The sequence below is a fragment of the Labrus bergylta genome, chromosome 4, assembly GCF_963930695.1.
Source record: "Labrus bergylta chromosome 4, fLabBer1.1, whole genome shotgun sequence".
NCBI lineage: Eukaryota > Metazoa > Chordata > Actinopteri > Labriformes > Labridae > Labrus > Labrus bergylta.
Genome location: NC_089198.1, coordinates 33,531,786 through 33,557,549, shown reverse-complemented (window position 1 = coordinate 33,557,549; position 25,764 = coordinate 33,531,786). Strand labels below are relative to the sequence as shown.

Genomic DNA, 25,764 nt, shown 5'->3' with positions numbered 1-25,764 from the left:
ATGAAAAAGTGGCTGAAGCTCACTTTGACTGTACAGTGTAATTTAACAGCTCCATACATGAATGCAGAGTGATCAATGGGGGGAAACATCTGTCCTTCTTTGTCTCCTCATAGAGCCCCCCCCCCACCCCCCACTCCTCTTCCTCCCTCAGGCGCTGTCATCTCTGTGTGAATGCATGTGTGTGTGTGTGTCCTACATTTGTTATTCATCCATTGTTCAGTGGCCCAAATTCCTCCTTAGTCTTCTACTCCCACTGCTCTCAAAACAAGCCCTCCTGCTTTCTTGTACACGCACTCACGCACGCACGCACGCACGTACACACACACACACACACACACACACACACACACACACACACACACACACACACACACACACACACACACACACACACACACACACACACACACACTTCTTATGATCTGTCAGTGCTGCGCCTTTTCACCATCTGCAGATCTCCATTATATCTCTGAAAGAATCCTCAGATTGAAACAGGATAAACAGACGGAGAGCAGACTGACTGAATGGAGCCTCGGTGGCCGCAGCAGCTGTATCAGGCTTCATCTCTGACGAGTGTGTATGCAGAGAGACGGCAGACAGATGTGTGTTTCCATTCATTAACACACACAGAACATCTGTGAGCACACAAGTGTTCAAACCAAGACGAGAAGAAGAATAGGACTAAAGAGATGACACAGATTGATCGTCTGTTCTTTGACGTTTCTAGTGTCTTCAATTCCAAAATGTTACTTTGATAATACGGTACGTCTCAAATGAGATGTGGACGTCTGTTAATCAGCTGTGTTAGGGTGTGTGCATGAGAGAAGGAAAGATGAGTGCGGTGTGGAAAGTCAAACAAAAGGAGGAGCGTGGCTAAATTAGGGAGCAGCCCCTCCCCGTCTCTCTTCCTTCCTGTCCTGCCCCACTGCGAGGAGGCGGGGTCTGCTCGTATGGATTTTGGACACACGGCCCAGGTGTACTCAATCCACGACCACCCAGCCACACCTACTGGCACCTGAAACACACAAACTCCACAATGGGCTGAACAAGCAATTATCATTTGATTTTTCTGGCGTCAGTGACAACACGTATGACCCCACAAGTTTGTATCAGATTATTTTTGTAGCAAGATACACCTCTTAAAACTGATGAGTTTACCAACCTCAGTAACAAACAACTACATTTTATTACCCATTTGTATTTCCTTTGTGCGCTGTTTGTTTTTCTGTCTTTTATTAGTTTGGGTGCATTGAGCCCGACTTGGGGTTAAGTCAGTCTGTCCAGGTGTCTCGCTCTCCTTCATTACTGCAGGACAGACTAGAGCACAAGTTAACGTAAACTAGGGTGTCCATACGTCCCAATTTGACTGGGGCTGACACGTTATCGAGCCCTGTGTCCCGAGTCCCCAAAAATACCTATAAAACATTAACATGTCCCGGTTTTTAACAAACCAAAATACACCGTGCTAACAACACTGACTGGTCTGTACACATGTCAATCAATGTTGTTGCCATGGCTGCTGCTGTTTTAACTAATAGAAAAACATCACTAATGCACCACGAGTCAAAGCTCAACACTGATTGGTCTGTTCATGTGTCAATCAATCTCGTGGTCACCGCTGTTTCTTAGCTACCCTAGCTTTTCATGCTAACATGACCTAAGCCAGGGTAAGCTAGCTGTCATACTGAACAGGAAGCCAGCGTTTTCCAAGAGCTCCAGGAGAGTTACAGCTTCCTTTGAAAAGCAGCAGCCAATGAAAAAGCTGCATTTTGTACACACTGCAGGTGTCCATGTTCGTTCGCCCACAGTGGAAATGTCGACATACAAAGCCATATTAAAACAAGCGAACACAAACGGTGAGTACAGGCTGGAAGGATAGAAGTAAACAATGCTGACAACCAACTCAAAACGGGCGGCTCAGGAGGAAACCTTTACCGACCACCTCATGTGAGGTCCGATCTGTGGTTCGATACATGGGGGTTTGAGGTTAAATTCAACTGTCCTGATTTGGAGGTTTGAAAATATAGTCACACTAACTAAACCCATTTTTAGTATTTAAAAGCATCCAAAGTTTTTATAAAACCCTGTGATTGACTGGCAAACAGTACAGGGTGTAACCCCGCCTCTCACCCAATTATTCATATACATACACATTCACACACTGATGGTAGAGGCTGCTGAGTAAAGAGTCCATCAGTATTAACTCATCCATTCATGCACATTCACACGCTGATGGTAGAGGCTGCTGAGTAAAGAGTCCATCAGTATTAACCAAGGGGCAACCTCTAGTCTCGAAAAATGAAGCCTATGCGGAAGTACAAAAAACTGCAGTTCCTCGAGGTTTCACTTGAGGCTGGCTGCAGAAGCGCCGGAAGTGCCATAAGCCCACAGCCAAAAAAGCCAGTTTTTACCACTGGAATCAACATGTTTACAGCCTGGTTCAAAAAACGAGATATATCTGATAAGTTGACGGCCCCTTCTTCTCACACTGTGGGGGGGGGGGAATTTTTTTTTATAACTCATCGGATTTTATTCTATGAAGGAAAACGACTATGCCCATATTTGGTTGTAGCAGATTTGATTGACAGCTCTGCGCACTACATCTGTTTGTCAGGTCAGCAGGTCAGGAGGCTAACAGCTTGATCCGTCTGATTTCTCCTCTTTTTTACTTCATTTGGAGAGTTAGTTTAACACATATCTGACAACATACATGGCTTGCTGTGCGGTTAACAGACCATCCAACAAGTTGATACTTCAGTTTTTTTCGGTAAGTGATAAAGTAGTGTTATATTTACTGTATACTCGTGTCGGTATTTATATTTACGGACCTAGCTTGTTTAGAGTTAGCTTGTAAACCAGTCGGCTAACTGTGTAGCTCATTATTTACATTATTTACATTATTTACGGTCAATGGTTTAGAAATGTTTGTTGTTAAGATGTTGTTGTTGAAAATAGTGAGTTTGTGTGATGTTAGAAGCTAAAGGTTCAGCTCGGTGGTTATCTGACGTTATGATGAATGTTATACTCCACGTAAATGTGGACATTAAAAAACAAACTTTGTGTAGTAATTATCCGTCAGTAACAGAAACTGAACTGAACCTAATGTGCTGTGTAGGTTATAGAGGATGACATTAAAGTTACATGGTTGATGTAGTGTCTTAAGATTTGTACAAACTGTTAAGAAATTTAAAAAAAATGCACTTTGTAAGAGCATCTGTAACCATTAAGAACTATATTAATAACCATATTAATTTTCACTGAACTCATACACAGAATATAGCAGTAGAAATATAAAATATAAATAACATATGGAATGAAAATAAGATATAAAGCACATAGATATAAAGTATAAGAAATAGTTTGAAGACTACAGCCATGTACTGAGCTCATGTTAATAATAAATGAGTTACTGTATGTTCTGTACTAAAGCACAGAGAGTTGGGACCTGTTAATGATTTAAATAATTCAGGTTATATTTGTTTCATGTTAAGATGAAGTACTATCCACAATAAACTGCTTAATTTTTCCTCACAAAATCTGAGACCATTTGATGTGGAATATCATTGTGCAAGTGAGTGAGAGAGCTGAAAACAGCATGATTACAATAAGGTTTATCTTCTTAACTTTGAATAGATGTTGATTACCTGAATACTGTACCTTTGTTGTCTGGGTAGTACACTGTTGAATTTATAAATGTGCTCTTACACACAGATGAATACAGAAAAATAGATGAGAACAAAAAAAATGATTTAATGAATAACTGATATTTTCTCTCTTTCTTTTCCATCCTGAAGACCCCTCACTAAAAGTCCAGTTCTCCTGGATCCATGTCACATGCTCAAGCTTCTTCTGAATGACTTTTCAACAGTCAAAGTTCTGCTGAGAGAAGATAGCCAGCAGATAGGACAGCAGTACATGAAGGAGCTCCACAGGCTTCAGGAGAAGGAGGAGGGTTGGCACCTTGGAAGACTGTATTCATGCTGTTCAAATAAAAATAGATCTCCTCCAAACAACTTGCAATCAAACCATTTTCTTCCCATTTTAAAACCCTTTGTCCAGTTTAGATGGGAGAAGTTGTTATGTGATATTGATCTGGGAAGACTACATTTCTAAATCATTTTTAACTGTGTTTTTATTCACAAGTTATTGATCTTATTTACTCTCCATGTATCTTGATTTAAGAATGGGGCTGTGTTTAAGGGCATATTTTTGCAATGACTCTGTTCCTCCCATTTTAAGAAATGAACTACATTAGTATTTGGTAAAAAAAAATGTCGAAAGAAGAAGTTGTGTAAAAGTAGACTTCCTTCCCTTAGCTATTGAGTTGAGCATTAATGCACATTTTAGTCTTGTCATTTCAAATCTGAAATGTATACTTATCAGTAGACATAAAGGAGTGCATTTATATAGAAATATTTATTTAATCTGGAAAAACAACATTAAAAAAAGTCTGTTTTTACAGCAGAGATGAACATGTTTACAGTTGGTACAAAACAAACAAATAGGTGTGATTAGCTCATGTCTCGATGGACACACACTGTACAGGGGGTGAATGTTTTGATGACTCATCAGTTTTGATTTGATGAAGGATAAGAGTTATTCACAATAAGGCATGTAGCTGACCAGCTTGACAGGCGGGTGCGGTGTAACGGTTTGTCAGGAGGTTTAAAAAGCGCTCCAGCTCCAGCTCTCATCCTGTGGGTGACATCACTCAGGCCGTCCGGGGGAGACCTCCCTCACAGCGAGCTGTTGAAGAGAAGAAACCAAAGTCCACCCCAGAAGAACCAACAAATGCAGATGTTGTTGAGGCCCAGGTTTCTTCCTCTGTCTCTGCAGCTCTCTGGGCACCTCGACGGACAAGTCACCAATAATCCACACTGTGTCTATAGGAGAAATACAAAGGTGTTCAATTAATGCCTCAGACAAGACAGAATGTACAGTTAACTACATGTGACAGCTCAGGGTGTTTTTTTGTTATTAGCCACATCTGCAGGAATAATATTGAACAAGGTAGCTGCAATAATAATAGATGCCAGTCTTAAATACTATTTTTTCTAATACTTAAAGTTTTTGGTGTGAAGCTGACACTGGCCACAGACTCCATGACTTCACAGGGTTCAATAGAAAACAAATGTCTTATAATAAATACTAAATAATTATTTTTCAATTGTCATGTTCACCGTCATCGCTGTTGACATCAGTAGACACAGACATTCCTCTTTTTATCAGAACAGTAACATGAACTGTATGCTTTGTAATATTGATTTCTTCTGGATGTCTCATATTTATTTAGTCTATGGATAAAACTTTGTTTATGTATTGCTCTGCTAACACTAACAAAGTCTAACTGCTCTGACAAATAACTAATAACCATAGTTGTATATTTAAAAAAGTGTAGTTTTAAGACTTTAATTTAATATTTGGGTTGAATATAATTCGTTTTAACTGTGTTGTATAAAAGTTAAATGTTAACTTACTGTTTATAGAGTTTTCTCAGGATGAGCAGGTATAGGGGATGATAGCAGCCTAGCTGTTAGCTATGCTGTGAAGTGGACTGCTAACGTCGAGCTGAATGGGCGGAGTTAAGTCCCGCCAGTCCCGCCTTACTGCTGTTGTTAGGTTGATCCGAAGTTAGTTTGAGACTGCAAATCCAATATGGATGCGGCCGTCGACTGGACTCATTTTCTGCCTATGTAACAGACGGGTCAGGGTTCGTCCAGTAATATTTACAGTCTATGGCATTAACTCATCCATTCATACACATTCACACACTGATGGTAGAGGCTGCTGAGTAAAGAGTCCATCAGTATTAACTCATCCATTCATACACATTCACTCGCTGATGGTAGAGGCCGCTCTGTAAAGAGTCCATCAGTATTAACTCATGTTGGTACCGGTTTTGAGATCCCCGCACCCGAGGCCGCGTGGTCCCTCGGTGCTGGCGGCGGATATGTCAGAAAAACACATTTGTCTAGAGGGAGACAAATGTGTTTTTCTGACATATCCGCCGCCAGCACCGTCATTCATGCACATTCACATGCCACAGATGAAGCAGCGGGAGTAAATTGGGTCTAAGTGTCTTGCCCAAGGACACATCGGACAAGGGCTGCAGAAGCTGGGAGTAAAACCCCCAACCTTCCCGTTGACAGATGACCAACTCTACCACTGATCCACAGCTGCCCCCAATCCGCATGCCAACATAAACCGAAATGATTTTTTTAAAGGGCTGTTTCTCGTCTGTTGGTCATCAAATACGGGTGTTTTCCCGTTCAAACCCATTCTTTGTGTTTCTCTGAACGTGTGTCCTCGACAGCAGCCAAGTTAGAAAATTACATTCGCTCACACAGGAGAACCAAAATATCCGACCTTGACCAACTTCCAGATTGTCGATTATTCAGGCAACTATGCGTCAGTAGCCTTTGGATGACTGGTGATCTGGGGAAAATGAGTACAAAGTCTAGACTTAGTTAGGGGTGAGTAATTCACCGTTATAATAAATCAAAGAAATATACAAGAGAGTCTCTGCTCACTCAAATGCAAACAATTTCCTTCCCCTGAGGCCTGATCTTTTTCTCCCTGTTCCTCCAATGAAAAAAAGAGGCTTTCTTGTGACTACAACAAAGTAGAATCAGCTTTAAATCCATTTGTTCAGCACCGTGTGCAGATTCATCGAGTTAAGCCATCTCAGTCTGCTGCTTCTGTTAAAGAGCCGGGGTTATTTCTGTACATCAGAACGTCTGCAGCAGCATCTTAATCAGCACAGTAAGAGATTCTTGGGAATTTTTTCAGTGATTATAGGAACACAGTATACTGATTTTAAAGCTCTTATATCTATCATATCCACCTCTCTCACACACACACACACACACACACACACACACACACACACACACACACACACACACACACACACTCTTTTGATCCCTCCTCCACCTTTTCATCAAAGACACAGCTGAGCGACTCGTGCTTCTTTATACTCCTCAATGAAGTCAGCTGGGAAATAGATTTTCCACTTTCAATATAACTTCAGAGTCATTCCTCATCCCGCATATCCATCTGTCCCTCATCCAGACACGTTCTGATTGGAGCGATCATACCGCGGCTGTGATTTACCTTCCAGTTCAAAATGAACTGAGCAGTGAATTGACCCTCTCCTGCAGAGCTCACTGTTGTCCATTGTCACAGCTGAGATCAGGGCTGATAGAGTGAAGGTCATCCTCACAGTCTGAAGCTATCTGTTACGCCGTAGCAATCAACAAAATCTATTTTCCATCACAGTCGCCGCAGAGGACGAGATGGATTCGATGCACATAGACAGATATTGATTTGGCAATTTCCGAAGGAAGAACCAAATGGTCTCCCGACTGTTTTTATTTGCCTCAGAGTAATGCAGGGCCCAGGTGGGACTTTCATACTCTCTCTAAGAACACAAATGAACCCTCCTGACAGACGTCTCCACACATTGGAGATTAACGACTGTGCCTTAACTCTGTAGGAAGAAGTTTGTAGTGCGAGAAGGATCGGGTGTTTCCTGCAGGAGCATTTCAGCTGATTTAAGAGAGAGAGAGAGAGAAAGAGACAGGAAGAGAGAGAGAGAGAGGGAGAGAGAGAAAGAGACAGGAAGAGAGAGAGGGAGAGAGAACAAGAGAGGGAGAGAGAGAGAGGGAGAGAGAGAGAGAGAGAAAGAGAGAGAGAGAGAGGGAGAGAGAGAAAGAGAGAGAGAGAGAAAGACAGAGAGAGAGAGAGAGAGAGAGAGGGAGATATATATATATATATATATATAGAGAGAGAGAGAGAGAGATAGGGAGAGAGAGCAAGAGAGAGGGAGAGAGAGAGACAGGTGAGCCAGTTGAGTCTCATTAAGCTGAAGTGCTGATGGTTCCTGTTCTTCTGAAGACGTTAAAGGGATACTTGACCCGTTGAAACATGAATCTCTATTGACATTGGGTCATATATGTAGAATTGTGAAATACATTTTGAAGTTGATGCCTTCTTGGCCGTGAAAAGGCAGAAAGTGTCTTTTTGGCTCATGTTGATGAAAGACACCAAATCCCAGAATGCACAGCAACGCAGGCCACTCCCACTAAGGTCCTATATTTACAAACTACACATACGGCCGTTTCCTCAACAGATTCCGAGATTTCTTCCAGAAGGAATTGGTATCTTTGAAATTCCTGGCAGAAAACAGACTCTACGTCTGTGTCCATAGGCAAACAGTGAGAGCACCGACACTACCAGTCCGCCCCAGCTCAAGCCGGCCCCGGCTTCTCGTCCTCACTGCCGCCAACAGGCAGACCTTATGTCTCGGCTGCTGCACCATCAGCGACAGGCCGGTCTTGTGTCTCGGATGCTGAGGCCGCAGCAGCCAAGACACACGACCGGCAGCCATCTCGCCGCTATATATATGTAGAGATATTTGTAGAGATAGCCACGAACATCCGATTCGAGCATAAGACCTTCAAAATCCCCTTCATCCATATCATCTTTTTTTGCCATTATCAGCTTTCTCCCTAGAGCCTGTTAGCATAGCTTCCTAGCAATATGGCGGACTTTAAGTTTCGATTCTGTGAGTGAGTTCCCACCCACTGATCTGTGATTGGTCTGTAGCTTCAGTGGTCGAAAAACATGAGAAACTAGCGTTGTAGTTTCACCCTGCTAACCACCAAAGCTTCAGATGACGCAAAATGACATTTATTGTGTCACTGGAAGCTCCTTTTCAGACTTAGAAATACAAAGATTTCCCGTCTCAGGGGAAAATGAGGGCGGGATGCATGACCATTCAAAATTACGACCAGGTTTCTAATGATACAAAGCTTAATGCAAATGGGAGAGGTATCCTTTAATTATGCACTGTAGCTCTTCCTTTCGGATTGCCATAAATCCAGGGGGGTGACCAGGGATGACCAGGGGGCGACCGATGTGCTCTGTGGACATGAGAGAGTTACTATTCTGCCTGTTGAAAGTTATTGTTCTATGAGATTGACTTTAAAATGACGATTCATAACATTAAACATTTGTAAGCCTGGTCCATCTCTAGAGCTTTAGCGTATTCCTTACCTAGTGTTCTTCACTTCCTGCCCCCCCCCCCATGTGGTTTTCATGCATCATCGGGATCACCTGATATTCATGTATTCATTTATGTAAATGCAGAAACAACATAGAAAGGACAGCTTACACTGCAGACAGAGCCCATAACTCTCTCCATCTTGAATTTGTGATCCATGGGTAGTTGTTGAATCGGTTTCGAGCACACGGCCCTCATCGTGAAGACGTGAGCAGATAAACTTCCTGTCTGATGATCAAATACTTAGAAATAAAAACTCAGTATGTTGAAGATATTTTATTAGTAACATGAATTCAAATACAAACATGGAGTACCTCAGGCACTTTGAGGGGCTATCACTTTAAAGAAGCTAGATCCACTGCTCTCCTGCTAATCAGTCCACAGCTCTACTTCACACCGACAACTGACTAAACAGTTCTCACATCACGCTAGCAGGTGCCTGTCACGGTAAAAAAATGTCTAAAAAAATGAAGCTAAATCCAACATGGCCGCCCTCTGTGAGTCTCCTCTCAGCTCTCATCAGTCTGAGCGGGTGGCTGTGTGTCCAGAATGTTAGCCAGCGTTTTAAACGGCTGTCCCCAGTCACCCAGAGAGCTGAAGTCTCCCGTGTCGTCAATGACCCAAGACTCCTCGATGGAGCTAAGCGAGCCGGCCACCGAGCCGTCGCCCTCGTACGCGTAAGTAGCCAGTGAGTCGTAGGGCGGGGCGGCAAAACCCTTCTGACTCTCCTCCAGCCGCTGCTCGATGAACTCCCTGATCTTTACCGCGTCGCCCTCAGTCACTCGGCCACGGGAGGAGAGTGTCCCCGTGTTGTTCACCGCAGCAATGACGCACGCTGTTTGACAGTGGATGTCAGGTGTCCTGACGTTGTCTGAGCGAACGCTGAGATGCAGCAGGACGCCATCTCCATAGCCATTCTTATCATTCCTGGATGAGCTGCTGAGGGTGCTCGAGCGGTGCGGGTGTGTGTTTCGCAGGGTGCCCATGTCGAAGGCGTGCGTGTCAGCCTCGCCGCCGCCCTCGTCGTCATAGTGGATGACATTATCACGGATGTCTTCCTTGGACGTCATCAGAGTCTCTTTCTCTTTGTGTCGCCTCTGGCTCATATAAAGTGCAGCCACAACTGCAAGACACAATAAGAGATTATGGGTCAGTAAAAATCAAATTGATGCATGCAGGTTAATCTGTATCGAATGTGTGAACAATATGTTTCATGAATACTGATGCATGACATCCACACAAAACTACATTTCTGTAGGAACTAACCAGCAGCCTGAGACTCCAGATTGACCTTGGACTACAGAGTTCACCTCAAAGACTTCATTGTCTGCACCCCAATAAAAATGTAAAATAGAAAAAAAAAACTGACAGTTTGACACTCTCCAGGATCCCGGCATCACAATTTCAAACATCAACAGTTTTATTTTCAAAAAAACTGACATTAAGGGAACACTTTATTTTATGATTTATTTATTTATGACAAGAGCCAAACCATTCTAACACCGTGTCCTAACAGCACCAAATATTAGATATCACGTTGCATTGCACATGATCGCCCGCTTGCTGTCCACACTGCATCCGTTAAATATTTCTGTTGATTTCGGTTTCCCCTTGCAAACAGTATGTGACATGTGGTGCTTTTATTTTTAAACTGGACAACGGGCTGTTGATTCAAATCCCAACACTCAGAGGCTCGTCAATAAGCGGCTTGCTGTTTGCTGTATAAAGTTTTTCTCCGGTGTTGTTCACAAAGGTCAAAGGTCAACATTTCAATCATGAATGTGGATATTATCAATGCACCGTTATCTCCCCAAGAGTCTCTGTTTGAAATATACAAGTCACACATTAAACTAATTGACAATGCTTTTAAAGGTAAAAATATACCTAACTAGAGTCATCATAAAAATAAGAAAATAAAAAAATAAAACGATAAAGTAAAAAAATAAAACTATGACATCATGGCTTTGTCAGGGTTTACTACTTCCTGTCTTTTTTTAATCTTGACATGGCCCACTTGATTCAAATTTGACACAAAAACCTCCATAGATAAAATCTTGTATTGATTTAAATTATTATCCTTGCAATGAAGGTCGATAACCACAGCCGTCTTTGGGTCTGATTAAAGGCAGAATGTGTGACATGTTCCACATGAATATATCATAAATCCAGTCTATCCTGTGTAAATGTGTCTCTGAGTCCTGACTGTCTACAATGAGGGAGAAGCTCGAGTCCCGCTGGCTGTGTTGTTGTCAGAGCTGTGTTTACATGGACGGGACGGCCGGCTCCTCCCCTTGTGTATAAAAGCTGTTTTAGTCAAGAACTAGAGAAGAAGAAGATACTCACTGATTATTTGGATGTTAGTAAGAGTTTTTAGATCACGATCATTCTGTGTCAATGTGTGTGCAATGTGACGCTACGAGCTAACTAAAGAGTGCTAACATTAGCATGCTAACACTTGCCCGATGTTCCTGTGGTGAGTTACATGTTTACCCTGCTGTAGTAGCCTTCATCCCTGACCCTGATGAAGGCCACAAGCCGAACAAGTCGGCCTAATAAAATAATAAAATTGGTGTTCAAACTACAAGTGCTGCTGGAGCTTCTTGACCTTTGCCTCTTTGGTTGGGCCAGAAAACCCTCCTCTGCTTCTTTAATGTGTCTATGAAAAGTTTTAGGAAGACGTCCTTTTAGATCCTAATGAAGCTAATGAGTCATGTAAATGCATCTGTAGACTAATTCAAAAGTAAAAAGGGAGAAAACTTTGTCACAGAGACAAACGAGTGGTCACATAGGAACACACATTATTAGAGGGATATGAGTGATTGCAAAAACATCAAAATGAATACACAGCCAGTAAAAGCCCATACTCCATTCAAGTGTTGTTCAGAAATGTAAACAATGCAGAGGAAATACACACTCAAATTTACTGCACAATAAAAAGAGTGCGGCACTGTAGTGTTTTAATTATGCAGGTGGGAGAGATCACTGTGCTGGAGTTTTGGGGGAGGGAGGGGGGGATAAAACACCACGCAGCATCTTCTAACCCAAACTGCACTGAGAAATAAAACGGATGCAGCTTCAGAAGCTCATCATGAATGTGATCTTTTAAGAAGCACTGATTTATTATAAAACACTTTAAATCATGCAGTGAGAGTCATACAGAGACTAAGAAGTGGAGTAAGACATAATCTAAAGACCCTGACCCACCAAGCAGACGGCAAAGAACTAGTTGTGACGAAGGCTGCCTGTGGCGTCGCCTCACGTCTGGGCCAAAAAGTTGCAATTGAACACACCTCAAAGACTCCAGCCGACGGCCAACCACCACGTACGTTCTGCAGTGAGAAGAAATAACTCTCCATGCCAGCAGGGGGCGGTAGTCCGTTATTATGATACGAGAAGACCATTTTCACACCGCTGTCGCTCACCACTCGTATTATAGGTAGTCTACTAATGGAGAATAATGTCTGATAAAAAGTAGAAAATGGCGCTGGTGTTGTCAGTTCTTGGTCTTTTAGTGGAAAAAGAAAAGCCGACAAATAAGGAGAAACTGCACTAATGGGTGAAAGCATGGATACTACAGCAGCATGCTCAAGGGGCTTTCCTGAACCTGAGAGCTGGAGAGAAATGAAACCTTCCAACAGCCAATCAGAGAGATTCCTCTCACCAACCGCCGACACTGATTCAACATGTCAAATCGGCCGAAAAACGATCTCCACAGTGTGTCGAGGCTTTAAGAGAAGAAATGGTTCATCTCTGCATTGGAGGCGTGAAAGAGTTTTTTGCACTTTCTGTATTTCTAATAGCCAGCAGGGGGCGACTCCATCGGATGCAAAAGGAGTCCCAGGGCCTGATTCACTAAGAATGAATTACAGCTCCAAAAGATGCTCATCATCTGCTCCGTCTCACGGTCTAATCCACAAAGCGTTTAGCGTTAATGACATTTAGACACACATCTGGATGTGAAGAAAGAATGTTTGCACCCAAGGCCCTGTGTACACCGAGCGTTTTTTTTTTCTGGGCAGAAAAGCACTGACTGTGCGCTCAGGTGTGCTTGCGTTGAGTGTTTGCACTCTGAGAAGAAAAGCGCTGCACGTCCGTCCTGTCTCCATGACAACAGCCTGTTGACAACGGACGCTGTATGACTGACACGGCTCTGTTATTTTTTACTGAATGTTTTATATTTGAGAGCGTTTATTTCCTGATCAGACATGGAGCGAGGAGGATGAGGGTACAAGACACGATCTGTAGGAGGGAATATCATACATTTGGAAAAGAGCGCCAGCGATGTCAACAGCGCCTTCAACTTGACCGCTGGGCGCTGCGCTGTTTCTCCAAGCGGCCGCTGAATAACCTTCATAATCTATCAGATGATTTGTGGGGTTTGAATCCACACCTTCATGTTTGTTTATGTGAAGAAGTCTGAGAGTCCCACGTCGTGTGAGAAGAACAGGTAAGAGGGGAAGTTGAGTTATGTTTCCTGCAGCTTCTCCATCCATGTGGAAAAGGTCATGTGTCCCTCAGTCCTTAACGCCCGTATTATTGAAGCTTCAACAAGCTGTCGCCAAAGAGCCGTAGCCCTTTAAGACGAGCACTGAGGTGAGAGAAAAACACTGATGCTGTCCTCCTGATAACTTCACGTCCATTCAAACGCCGGCCTGCTCGTCCCTTAAGGGTCCGCAGAGTCTGGCCCTAAAGGTTCAAGATCTCCTGAGCGTCTTAAAGCTCAGACAAATCTCCCACCGGGTCTGAGAAGAAAAACCCACACACACATTCATCGTCTTCACATTCCAAGCGGCTGTGCTTTAACTCTCTCCCTCAGCAGTCACTCGTCTTTTTAACACTCTTTTCTCTCTGTTTCAAACAGTAAAACAATCTGTATATTCTTCTGCCTCTGCTAAACGCTTGAGTTTACTTACAGGAAGCTCCGGCTATTCATAATTCACAGCCTCATGCAGATGTCGACCACGTTAGTGTTAACGAGTTTATTAATGAATAATTGTCTGACAGTGATTTTCTTTCTCTTGTTAATTTAAGAGCTGGTTGTGAACAGGAGGTGCGGCAGCCATCTTTGAATGTTTTTGAGGAGGAAAGTACAACTCCCAGTGCTGACGGCTTCTACACCTTCTCCGCTCTCTCTTCATCAAAATCAAAAAAAACAAAACAAATATCTGAAATGGCGGCTCAGGGAAACTGAAGCTGGCGTTCGTCTGACCACCGTGACAGGACGCTGTCACTGAGGTCCAGAGCTCAGCAGCAATCGTGTCAGCTTTTAGAATTGTTTTTTTCACTCACCGCTCGCTCCTGATTTATTTTCCATGTTTGTTTTTGGTTGCGGCTTAACAACGGGAAATTCTGCTGAGATGTCACTGACTTATGGATGTGCAGGAGCAGCTCCGATACGTTTGAATATCGGGGAAAAAGTTCATTTTTCTGCTAAATTTCATTCAAAAGTTAAACTTTCATGATGTCTACATTCATCAGGCATGAAGTGAAACATATTTTTCTGTTTTAATCGTGATGATTGCGGCTCACAGCTCATGAAAATATCAAATCTAGGGTCTGAAAATATGAGAATATCACATAACACCAACAACATAGACGAGCCGCAGGCCGCCATCATAGCAACCTTAATGCAGTTTGGATTCAGACCTGATCACAGAAACAGAAAAACTATGTTTCATAGGGAAGGTTAAGGCATCAATGGATGGCGGTGGTGTTGCAGGGGTTGTATTGGTTGACTCGCACAAAGCATTTGACACCGTTAATCATATATTACAACTTCAATTGTGTAATACTCTGGGGGTTTATAAAAACTGTATCTGGATTCACCGCTCCATGGTGAGACCAGGAGCAGTTCAAGCATGTCCTCAGGCCGCGTCCTTAACAGCATAGCACGGCCCTGACACAGATGAGGAAATATGTGACATCAGGCCGGAGAGAGTGGTGGATGTTTTGTGTTAGCAGCTATTAGCCCCTCCTCCTTTCTCCTCGCTCGTCTATGTCGTCTTTCAGTTATCCTCCCACTCCACAGAGGTCGACAATAAAGGGACAATGCTCTGAGGAGCCTGCTACACTTCTGTGACATGCTATCAGTCAGTCAGACACACACACACACACACGTACAGACACACAGACACACACACACACACACACATACACACACACACACACACACACACACACACACACACACACACACACACACACACACACACACACACACACACACACACACACACACACACACACACACACACAATAAGAGCTGTGCGTGTTGTCATGAGGTTAGAGAGGTTATGTAACTGTGATCCTCTGCAACAGAAGCAGAAACGAGATGGCGTGATCATTTGAGGCTCCTCTTTGGCTGCTGCTGCCCTCTAGTGTTCAAACACACACATTAACTCACCGGTAAAAAAAAGCCTCTTACCATCATACCATCATATCATCATATCATAAGACGATAATCTGAATAATTTACTCCGAATTTAGAGAGAAAATGAAGAGTGTCATTATGTAGTTTGTCATGGAATGATTGTAGATGTTAACCCTTTAAATAACTCTGAATTAAAACTAAGTTTAGTTTGAACAAAGATCGATCACACTGCAAACAAAATGATGTTGTTTAAGGGCAGAGAAGCAGCCTAATTTGTGTAGTTTGGCTACTTTATGAATATGAACATCACAGTAGTTAATCGGGGGCCCAAATTAAGAGGTCATACAATCAACTTGTTTAAAAATTAACTTCAACTTGTCACACCATGTTAGTAAAACTACTCTAAGGATTGTGGGTGTGTGAGAACAATTAAAAGAGCCCAACATGTTTCAGGTTTCATTCAGTGATACTTAAAGTGAGCACAAACAGCAGCGAACCTCCCCCCCCCCCCACCCAGGGTTTAATAAAATCAGTGCTTCTCTCTCTTTTTATCTAGCTGCCTCAACAGCACCACCTGCTGGACTACCTGAAAATTAAACATCAGTTTTCAAAAATGACCAAACCCTGCCTTTAAGCTCACATGTGCAGGGTCTTGTCTCACCAAGACAGGGTTTCATTCTGCTTATCTTCCTGCCTTAGGGGGGGAGATCCCTCACAGAGTCATACCACCAAATATAAATAACTGCTTCAAAGTATCCTTCTTGACAAAGTGGTCCTGACTGAACTAGAGTTGTTGTTTCTCTGTATTTGCGTCTGCATGTTGGAGTTCCTTGGTTAGGGAAGGGCGGTCTTACCCATCAGCAGAGCCACACACAGCAGGATGGCCATCAGCGCTCCGGTGCTGAGGCCCACAGGCAGGAAGATGGCCTCAGCTGAGCAGGTGAGCAGTGAGCCCCCAACCCCGCATGAACACACTCGGATGGTGAGCGTGGCTGTGCTGCTCTGGGCGGGGTAACCGCTGTCTTCAACCACAACAGGAAGAGTGTAAACGTCCAGCAGCCGCCGCTGGAAGCCCGAACGCCGAGTCACAATGCCGGCTGTGTTATCTGAGAACAAAGTGAGAGAGGAGACTGAATCAAAACACGCACACACGCACACACGCACACACGCACACGCACACACACACACACACACACACACACACACACACACACACACAGACACACACACACACACACACACACACGCAGACACACACACACACACGCAGACACACACACACACCTTGGTGGCTACAGTCATGTAAGTCCATCAGACCTGATTCTGGTTCTAAAGGTACTATACAGGCCTAGACCGGAGCAGTCTAGGCCTGTGAAGGCTGTTTCGTCATGAGCCGGGGATCCGGCCGAAGATTTCTGCCTTTTAATAAGGCAGTTTTCTCTTACCACTGTAACTTTTGCTGCTTTGCTAAAGTGCTCATGATGGATAGGCCGGGTCTTTGTAATATAGCAATAAGTAAGGTCTTTTACCTGCTTTTTGTAACATAACAATGAGTAAGGTCTTTTTACCTGCTCTTTTGTAATGTTAACAGACAAAGAGTAAGGTATTTGACCTGTTTTTTGTAAAGTGTCTTACAAAATAAATTGAATTGAATTGAATTATACTAAGGTGTGTGTGTGTGTGTGTGTGTGTGTGTGTGCGTGTGTGTGTTGAAATGAAACCATTGGTTAACATCTTCTTCCCCTTCAATCAGCACTTACTCCCAAAGTCTCGGACGGTGAAGTTTCTGTTGCGGAGGTCTTTGGGGGACTTAAAGAAGAACCTCTGACCTACAGGAGGAAGGTCTTGGTCCACGGCGCCGACTGTCTGGATCACCTGCTCAGGGAGGAAACACAGACGCAGTCTGTTCAGGTCTGCAGGTGGAGTGATGGAGGATTCAAATCTACTAACATGACGTCTGGTTCATTCAAGAACTTTTAGAGCTTGCTCAGCGTCTGATGATAAACACATGCTACGTCCTCAACTGTTTCTTAGAATAATCTTTATTCTTTTGTACCTGTCCCACTCGAGTGTTTTCACAGATGAAGGTGTCTGAAGGAACAGACAGCTCAGGGGGGAACTCGTTCACGTCCAGGACGTCGACGGTCACAGACACTTTGGTAGACAGCAGCGGGTTATCTGAAAGAGATGAAGGATCAGAGACACTCAGTGACACGGCTGTTAATGAGACATATTGATTTTTACGGTGTGAAGGCAGACATCATCAAACACTCACTCTGTCAGAGAAACAATCCTCCATCACTACGATGTTGTATTAATCCTGCTTATTATGATGTCATACAGTGAAGTATTTTCAAATCATTCATATCCATAGAGTCTGTCCAGCCTGAGGTCAAAGGTTATGTTGTTGTAAAGGGGACATATTATGAAGAATCCACTTGTACAGTGTTTTTGAACATATATTTATGTAACCTGAGTGTCTACTGACCCACAAAATGTGAAATAAACCCATCCAGTCCTTTGTTTGTGGTCTGTATAAGTCTTACAACACAGAGTTTCTAATTTGCTCATCTTCTGATTTCACAGTGCGATTCTGGTCAAAAAAAGCCCAATTGCATTTAAAGAGACACACACACCAAAACGGAGCGTTCTGAGAGAGCTGGTTTATACAGGGTCACAAACCTCCTCTGGTGCTTGATTCATGTTATATTTTGACCAAAGCAAAGCACAGATGTTTCATTTAGACCACAGGGGACTGTTTGAAAAGGCGGAGAAGGAGGATAATATGTCCTCTTTAAAATGTGTCATAATAAAAGAAAATAAAGAAAAAACACATAAAGTTAAATCCAAATAATTCTGGATGTAAAATAATTCAGTCAAATAAATATTTATCTCCTTTCTCTGTTTGCCCACTAGATGGAGACAGATTTCTATCATATATGACCCTAACTGTGTGTGAGTGTGTATTTGTGTGTATCATCTGTTTACATCTGTGTCCTTACATAATACAAGTAAATCATGTCAAAACATGCCAGATATTCTATATTTGTAGTGAACATGTATTGAACATGTGTTTAACACTCTCACTGCCAGTGACGGACTCTGAGGATTTGTAATGGGGGAGGGGGTGGTGAGGAGGGGTATGGCTGGCAGAGTTGTGACTCAGCAGGCCTTTGACTCTGACTCCTCCAGGAGCTCATAGAGGTAATCAGACACACACACACACACACACAGTCTGGATAAGTTCAGCTGACAGTGCGTAGTTTCACTAAAGTCACCACGGCTGCAGCTGCACTCTGAGCGTGTGCAGAGGGTTCAAGGGGGGTGAGGGTGGGGCTGGGGTCTGGGTGGGGATGGGGGTGCAGGTTTAGGTACCAGGTACCAGAAAGCCTGAGATTTGGAACATGACTATGTTTAAAGAACATCATTATCTCAGTGAAGACTTGTCCTTTTATTATTTGGTGCAGATTTTCTTATTTTTTGACTAAAGTCAAAATAAATTATCTTTAAACTCAAAGGAGGATTTGTATCTGTGAGCTCCATCAAAGGTGGTTTCACTTTTTTTATCTACTACTACGACTTAGCTTTTTGTTTCTGTCTGGCTGTTTGATTTCAAACCTCAGCTCTTTGTGGTTGACGTTGTCTTCATGGATAGACTCCACCACCAACAATCAAGAACAGTATTGACCTGAATATTAGACCACCCTGATTATAAGACAACCCATCTCATGACTGCATTTTGAAATTAGACTTTCTGAAGAGCAGATCTTCAGACTTTAAGACTGTCACATGTCAGTATTACTCACAGAATGGCGGCAATCCTTTGGCGGTGCCGGCTTGGAAATAAGTCTTATATTTGGGCCTTTATGGTTCTTCGCAGACGGTCCTTCAAGCATTGATCGCTGACTCAATGGAAGAGCGCTGATTTTAAGCTTTTGAACTTCATGAAGCTCAGTGAAGACATCACAGATACTTCCATTTCTATGTTAGAGGAGGTGTTCTGTTTCAGACGGAGGGCGTTTGAAGGACGGATACTTACTGACTTTGGTCGCCACCACAGTGATGTTGTGCTGCACAGCCGTCTCTCTGTCCAGGAAGTCATTGGTCGAAATGGTTCCTTCAACAGTATCTATATCGAAACAGCTGTCGGACTCTGAGAGCCATTCCAGAGAATACCTGCAGAGGTGAGAGCAGTCCACACAGTCCATGAGAGTCACACCCAGCTTACAGTGGTTTGCTCAGAAAAACTCATCAGATGACACAGATTTGACAGATACTCCTCCTCCTCCTCCTCCACCAATGGGGAAAACAAAAACGTTTGTCACAGGAAACCCAGTGAGACAGCTCAGTGACTTTTAAAACAAACTGATTGTGTAGTTTGACAGGGTCTCTTCAGGGTTTTCAACATTTTTCCATCTGGACAATGACTCCTTTGTTACCTGACAGCACTGCTGCTGGCGTCCAGGTCATGAGCCGTCACCGAGCCGATGATGGTTCCCGGAGGAGTGTCCTCGTACACTTCCAGAGAGTATGCAGGCTTTGTAAACACAGGAGGCTCGTCTACGTCCACCACCGTCACCTTGACTATTGCTGAGTCTTTAAAGGGCCCCAGATGAAGGAAACGGGGGTCCAGCTGTGCGTTGGACGCCTCGACCTTGAAGGTGTATGACTTCTTCGCCTCATAATCCAGAGCCTGCAGAAACAGGAGAAGAAAGAAACAGAGATATGAGAATAGAGCTGAACGTATAAAGTTACCTAAAGGGATTCTTTAAACTGTAAGAACAGCAACTCCACGCAGACCAGTAATCAGTTTCATTGTTTTAACTCCTTCATCTAACCTCCATTAACCCTTAGAGATGACGTGCTGCATTCAGGTGCTCCTCGGATTGTGCCAGTTTCCCAGTTGGGAAGGCATTTTTCTGACAGTGTGTTCACAAGATTTCAGTTCGGAAAGTCAGAATATTGTAACAACAGCACCAAACATCGGGGACGCTATGAAGAAGAAGAGTGCAATGTCTCTGTTACACGTTCCATTTCATCAAAAAGTTGATGTGCAACACGTGAATTAATAAAAAGGATCTTAACATAAACAAAACATATTTTGCCCTAATGATGATTGTTACGTCAAGTGGGCAAGCCGGGCACCACTTCCTTGAGTTTCTGAGTTGTTGTTCCGACTTGAGCAGGCGTTCGTCTGCATTTTACGCTTGTTTTTCCGATGTGTCCGACACCACATGAAAACAATCTGAACTGAAAAGATCCCAGTGGGACTTTCTTAACCTGGGCACCTGCTCCAAAGAGAGGACAACTCATTAAGAATGACATTGACGTCTCTGTCAACATGCAGCCAAAGTTCAAACTGTCCATGCACACCATAAGTTCCAGAACTGCAGTTCATCTGATGAAGCTAAAGTGTCAATCACTAGCCGCTCCCTCTCCCACAGGAACTGTGAAATCTCAGCTGAGAAATGAATCATGTCTTGTGGGGAACGCCAACAACATGATGTCCTCGAGGCCAGATATCATCCACCCGTGCTGCCTGCTGGAGGAGCGTGATTGGTGCACAGCTGTAATGAGACAATCAACCAATCAGGCTGCTGATTACACCTTAAGATCGACCAGCTCAGCAAGCAGTGCGCAGCTTCAGATGATTTATTAAGTTGTGTGTTTTATTTGATTAATTTTTGTTTGTTTAATCGATTTACTTTAAAGATTAAAGATTAGAGAGGCTGCTTTCAGTAAATACATGTTAAACTTTCAGCGCACAGGAATATCACTGCAGAAAATACCGAGACAAATTAAAACAGAAAAACTACAAATTGTTACTTCAAAAGAACATAAAAACTTCCAGACATACTAAACACAACTTTTAGCCTCTGAAAAATGAAATATTTAAGAATTCAGAACATTAACATTAGATCATAACTAATCAGTATGTCCGTAGATTAAAATAATAAATACGCTGATGTGCCACATGTGTAATTGCGCACAGCAGACGCGCTGAGGCCAGAGACTACATGTGACATAATAACCAATAAAGAAATCTGGAGGCTGTAAGACGGAGTCAGGACCTTCTTGTATGTAAGTGTTAAATTCTTATGTTTGGAAAGTAGGCTAATCGGATGAGAAGTGCACATTGCACAGCGTTTGATCAAACACGTTGTTCATGTGATGCAGGACGTTTCAGGTTTCTCTTCTCTTTTATGGCGAGCTGCCAGTGCAGCCGACGTTATCCGACACAGAAGCAGGTTCGCCTGTACCACTGCCTGATATTGAGGCTGAACCAATGAAAGAAGCCACTCGCTCCACGATCTGGGATAATTTCAGGTGGGGTCCGGCTGGCGTCCTCTGGTCCGCTCCGGGAGCTGCTTCTTTTAAGACCCGCAACACTAGGCTACATTGTAGCGATCGTATGGTCTGACCAGGTTTTTTAAACTAAAAGTATTTAAAAAAATTATATTATAGCCTATATTATATACGTTACATATCACGGATGTTATATATTTTTTATATTTAAAAACAATGCTGTTGAGATTTCCATGCAGGCGCATTTCTTCTGAAGCTCTTTAATCCTACATTTCAGGCTGCCAGACAACACAATGTTATTCCTCTTTACTGCTTTCTGTTATGGTGTCACTCAGGTCACATCTCGTTTCTCTCATGCCGTAAACTCTGGGGGCGAGGACCGTGAATATATAGGGGCATGGTATTTAAAAGACGATCCTTTCCAGCCGCCACACTTAGCAACACCCGGTCTTGCGTACGCCGTGATCAGCCAGATATGCACGTTTCATAAGTCCCACGTGGACCCTGTCGTACGATGATTTCTACACCCAAAAATGCGCTGGTTTCTACACCAGATTGATAAGTGAGGGCCATTGTATTTTTCCAACAGTATTTGATCAGCACCACTTTCAGTTTGTTTCACCTTTGTTTTGCGTATCATTAACTGTTTTTGTGAAGAGTATCTGTCAGTTCCAAAACAATCTGGGTTTATGTTTCTTTACTTTTCCCCACAAACTATAAAAAACAAGAGAGAAACCAATAGGTGTCTTTCCCGTGGCTTAATCCATAATTTTCACAGTCAGGGATTCAAACCCTTTTAAAGAGTTTCACGTCTTCTCAAGCGTGATGCTGGGATAACCTGCCTTTTGTTGCATAGCAACCGTGACTGCATCTTGATTTATTAAATCCTCACAGTGGAGACTTCAAAGGCAGCATATTTGGTTATTGATGTCCAATCACTTTGAAGAAGGCTCCACTTCCTGATTGATTTGGACACAGAGGCGGGTCCATTTCCATTCCTCCTTGTGCTTACAGTGTGTGTTTGTGAATGCACAGGTGAGAGATACAGGAGACAGACACTTTGATATGGAAATGTACCAAGACACATTCTTATACATATCAACCTGATTTTGTCTCATAATGTCGGAGCATATTCACATAGCTGAGAGTGACAATACTGTATCTGTTTTCTACACTGGAGCTTCTTCAACACTTCAAGTAGACGAGTTCACTGGTAGTAAAAAACATCACAAACAGAAACCCAAACCCAAATTTCATGTTATCCCCAGTTTAGAGAAAAACAATCCTGACTTTCAGTCACGGACTTCCAGCATCCTCGTGGGAAAGAAACACATTGATGTTTCCCTCATTCCCACATACACCCTCCTGTTCCTCACATACACCCTCCTGTTCCTGACATACACCCTCCTGTTCCTTACATACACCCTCCTGTTCCTCACATACACCCTCCTGTTCCTTACATACACCCTCCTGTTCCTTACATACACCCTCCTGTTCCTCACATACACCCTCCTGTTCCTCACATACACCCTCCTGTTCCAAACATACACCCTCCTGTTCCTCACATACACCCTCCTGTTCCTCACATACACCCTCCTGTTCCAAACATACACCATCCTGTTTCCCTCCTACACCCTCCTGTTCCTCTCATCCTGTTCCTCACATAGACCCTCCTGTTCCTCACATACACCCTCCTGTTCCTCATATACACCTTCCTGTTCCTCTCATACACCCTCCTGTTCCTCTCATACACCCTTCTGTTCCTCACAAACACCCACAAAGAAAAATAAGTTTGCACTGGAGAAGTCAATCGTGACTGATACTAACTGTCCCATGTTTTCTGTAACCAATAATTGTCATCCAAGTTTAACAAGAAGTTGATAATAGTGTACAGCTGGGTTTTTTTGTTATATTTAGTTGTTCAGTTAAATCCATTCAAAAACGGACAGAGCTCTGGCGAGTTTTATTTTTGGTTAAGCACATAGTTTACACTGGCAGACCTGCAGAGCAGTGGTGATGAGTCAGCAGGGAGCCTAGACCAAGTGGAAGAATGGTGATCGAGCATTATATCACGTGGAATACTCTCTGGAAGGTGGAGCCACACAGAAGAGACGAGAGTGAATGATGTTCGACAGACCAGAAACACCTGACGATGCACACTTACTACAATGATGTTAAAACCAACTGTAGCTAATCACGTTTTTTCATTTGCACACCATTGATATTTATTTTGTATAAGTATAACAGGCATTTAATTACAGTGTTGTCTTTTTGTTCCGTTCATAAACCAAAAAGAGCTCCGGCCAGTTTTACTTTAGTTAACACATCACAGTTTAGACTGGTCTACTATACGTACCATAAATACATGGCTCTCACTATAGAGGACAGACTGTTTGTTAGCTAATTTGAACCATTAAGTTTGTAGTACAATGTCCAAACCACCAAGCGGCAGTATACTGCAAAAAAGGTCTACGAATGAGAGAGATGACATATGAAGGTAGATATGTTGCAAAATGTGAGAGCTTGTAGAATGAGATGTGAGCTTGTAGAATGAGATGAGAGCTTGTAGAATGAGATGAGAGCTTGTAGAATGAGATGTGAGCTTGTAGAATGACATGTGAGCTTGTAGAATGAGATGAGAGCTTGTAGAAAGAGATGTGAGAGCTTGTAGAATGAGATGCGAGAGCTTGTAGAATGAGATGTGAGCTTGTAGAATGAGATGAGAGCTTGTAGAATGAGATGAGAGCTTGTAGAAAGAGATGTGAGAGCTTGTAGAATGAGATGCGAGAGCTTGTAGAATGAGATGTGAGAAAAAAAAAGTGAACTTGTATGTAAAAATCATCATGTACTCAGATTCTTTTTTTTATAACTTGTGCCTATTATCTTTTACAACCACAACTCTCCAATTAAAACTTCTCAAATCTGCAGCTACAACTGCACAAACTACTTGTAGAAATGCCCCCCTCCCCACACACGGGAGAGCAGGGGGGATTGACCAATCAGAAGGGAGGAATTGCAGGTACCGGGGTGAAGATAGTTTCATATTTGACATTCGCCTGTGTTCGCATCGATTACCTTCAATAGCTCCGAGTCAAAGCCTCGATTTCTCACAGTTTGGGGATATGTTGGAGAGCAGATTAAGGCAGACGTTTCACAGTTTTGATAAACTTCAAATAACCAAAAATGATGATGCAGCTGGGAGCGCAAAGAACTGAATGTCTGTCCAACGCGCCGGTGACTATAGGCGGAGTTAAGGACCGTCGTAAAAGTGCAATACAGCTCATTTCAATATTCAATAACTTCTTTGTTTTTCAACATAGACATCTCAATCCACTGCTATTATAGAAGGTGTCAGCCTTTAACATTTCAGACCTATGAATACAAAATGAAAATAAAAAAAAATGAAAATAACTCTGCAAATCATCATTATCAATGACATATTGCCTTATATAAGCACATTTCAAGGTTATAATCTCAATAGATTTCTAATGTTGACATCAAATCACCTCTCATGTGTCCTGGACATCCTCTCACAACTTTCACAGCTCATAGTTTGTGAAGAAGGCCATTAACAAATGCCTTAATACAAGCTCTCACATCTCATTCTACAAGCTCTCTCATGTAATTCTACAAGCTCTCACATCTCATTCTACAAGCTCTCTCATGTAATTCTACAAGCTCTCACATCTCATTCTACAAGCTCTATCATGTAATTCTACAAGCTCTATCATGTAATTCTACAAGCTCTATCATGTAATTCTACAAGCTCTCACGTCATTCTACAAGCTCACATCTCATTCTACAAGCTCTCACGTCATTCTACAAGCTCACATCTCATTCTACAAGCTCTCACATTTTGCAACATATCTACCTTCATAATGACACCACTATTTCTGTTTGGGATCTTAGAACATCAAGCTCTGATTCTTTAGAGATCATTTCTGTAATATTGTCTGTTAACCTTAGAACAACAGTCAGTGAATATTGTGCCTTAGAACAACAATCTGAGCCTGTCAGTGAATAT

The 25,764-nt window shown here is 42.8% G+C and overlaps 1 protein-coding gene across 1 annotated transcript in view; it reads right to left on the bottom strand.

The window, feature by feature from the left end:
• Positions 1-9,325: 9,325 nt before the first annotated feature.
• The window catches only part of LOC109993910 (cadherin-12-like), a 57,720-nt gene continuing 41,281 nt past the window's right edge, over positions 9,326-25,764 (bottom strand). Inside the window, exons 8-13 of the mRNA XM_029279903.2 lie at positions 19,874-20,127; positions 19,474-19,610; positions 17,491-17,612; positions 17,195-17,309; positions 16,289-16,540; positions 9,326-10,187 (exon numbers count right to left, since the gene is read on the bottom strand). Of these exons, the coding sequence (XP_029135736.2) occupies positions 9,574-10,187; positions 16,289-16,540; positions 17,195-17,309; positions 17,491-17,612; positions 19,474-19,610; positions 19,874-20,127 (1,494 nt within the window). The 3' untranslated portion in view covers positions 9,326-9,573. The remainder of the gene's footprint in view (positions 10,188-16,288; positions 16,541-17,194; positions 17,310-17,490; positions 17,613-19,473; positions 19,611-19,873; positions 20,128-25,764) is intronic.